The sequence below is a fragment of the Oratosquilla oratoria genome, chromosome 8 (genome assembly GCF_046742065.1).
Source record: "Oratosquilla oratoria isolate Oo_2021 chromosome 8, ASM4674206v1, whole genome shotgun sequence".
Classification (NCBI taxonomy): domain Eukaryota; kingdom Metazoa; phylum Arthropoda; class Malacostraca; order Stomatopoda; family Squillidae; genus Oratosquilla; species Oratosquilla oratoria.
Genome location: NC_134784.1, coordinates 50,305,257 through 50,306,884, shown reverse-complemented (window position 1 = coordinate 50,306,884; position 1,628 = coordinate 50,305,257). Strand labels below are relative to the sequence as shown.

The 1,628-nt window shown below is 51.0% G+C and overlaps 1 protein-coding gene across 1 annotated transcript in view; it reads right to left on the bottom strand.

Annotated features, from left to right (window-relative positions):
- LOC143027712 (nephrin-like) overlaps window positions 1–1,370 on the bottom strand; it is a 217,385-nt gene extending 216,015 nt beyond the window's left edge. The window contains exon 1 of the mRNA XM_076189180.1: window positions 219–1,370. Coding sequence (XP_076045295.1) covers window positions 219–366 — 148 coding nt within the window. The 5' untranslated portion in view covers window positions 367–1,370. The remainder of the gene's footprint in view (window positions 1–218) is intronic.
- Window positions 1,371–1,628: the final 258 nt, after the last annotated feature.

Here is a 1,628-nt window from a genome sequence, read left to right as displayed (position 1 = left end):
AGAGAGAGAGAGAGAGAGAGAGAGAGAGAGAGAGAGAGAGAGAGAGAACACACAGGCAGTAACACACGAAAGAACGCACAAACCCGACCACGAACCTCAAATCTGTGCACGCCACTCGGTTTGCAAAAACTCACTCTGACACACACGTTTGCTCTCTCATAGTAAACACACCAGTTTAAGTGCGCTGAACTAGAGCACTCGCTGAGAAACCTACTCACCTTGTAGCGCCGTCGCCTGGTCGTCGTGCACCAGCAGCAGCAGCAGGAACAGAAGCAGGAACAGCAGTTGCTCGAGGGTGACCCGGTGGTTGCAAGGGCACCGACCGCTGGACGTTACCTTTCCACCGCCACATGACTTGAAGTTCATCTTCAATAAACACAGGTGGTGGAGCAATGAGGAGATGGACTTGGTGAAGTGGGATTATTAGGCGGATTAGGGCTGGGGAAGAAGTTAGCTGAAGGGAGATGAGGAAATAACAGAATCTCCAGAGAGTGACCTGAGAAAAGAGAGAAGGTGGCTTAGCGGAGGTGAGGGCAGGAGGTAAGGGGGAGGGGGATGAAGGATGGGAAGAAACTGGAATTGCTTGAGGTTAAGGAAAAACTTGCAAGAGAAGAGATAAAGGAGGAGACGAAGAGGGTGGTAGTAGTAGGAGGAGAAACAGAAAAAGAAGGAAACAGGAACTCGAGACTGTATTAGAAAGCAGAGGAATTATAAGCAACGGAAATGAAAGAAATACCAGAAATAATCAAGAACTGCTTCCTGATAAAGAGAGTTTTGTCTCTGAAGGTGACCGAGGGAGGGTAAGCTGGAACAGGGGAGGGGAAGAGGTCTGGTTTGGGGAGGAGGGGAGAACCGGAGAGGCAGCGTCGACGCAACGAACGCAAAGAGTTTCCACAGCGAAGTGGCTACAGGGAGTTGTCATGTGGGAACAGACGGAGAGAAAGGTATTTGGTGGCCGGGCGGATTTGGGCTGGGTTAGCTGGGTATGAGATAGGCTGAATTAAGCTAGGTTGGGTTGGGTTGGGTTGGTTTGGGGATGGTTGGATTATTTTGGCTTGGGTTCCGTTACGATGGTTTGGGTTAGGTAGGGTTGGGTTGGGTTTGGCCCAGTTGGGTTGGGTTGGGTCGAGTGTTGGGCTGAATTTCTTTGGTTGGGTGAGGTTGGGTTGGGTTGGGTTGGGTTGGGTGGTTTGGGGATTATTGGATTATTTTGGCTTGGGTTAGGTTAGGTTGGGTTGGGTTTGCCCTAGTTGGGCTGGATTGGATCGAGTGTTGGACTGGATTTCTTTGGTTGAGTGAGATTGGGTTAGGTTGGGTTGAATTTGGTTGGTTTGGGTTGGGTTGGTTTGGGTTGGGTTGGTATGGTTTGGGTTGGGTTGGTATGGTTTGGGTTGGGTTGGTATGGTTTGGGTTGGGTTGGTATGGTTTGGGTTGGTGTGGTGTGGGTTGGGTTGGGTTGGGTTGGTATGGGTTGGGTTGGGTTGGGTTGGGTTGGTTTGGGTTGGGTTGGGTTGGTTTGGGTTGGGTTGGGTTGGTTTGGGTTGGGTTGGGTTGGTTTGGGTTGGGTTGGGTTGGTTTGGGTCGGGTTGGTTTGGGTTGGGTTGGATTTGGTTGGTTTGGGCTGGGCT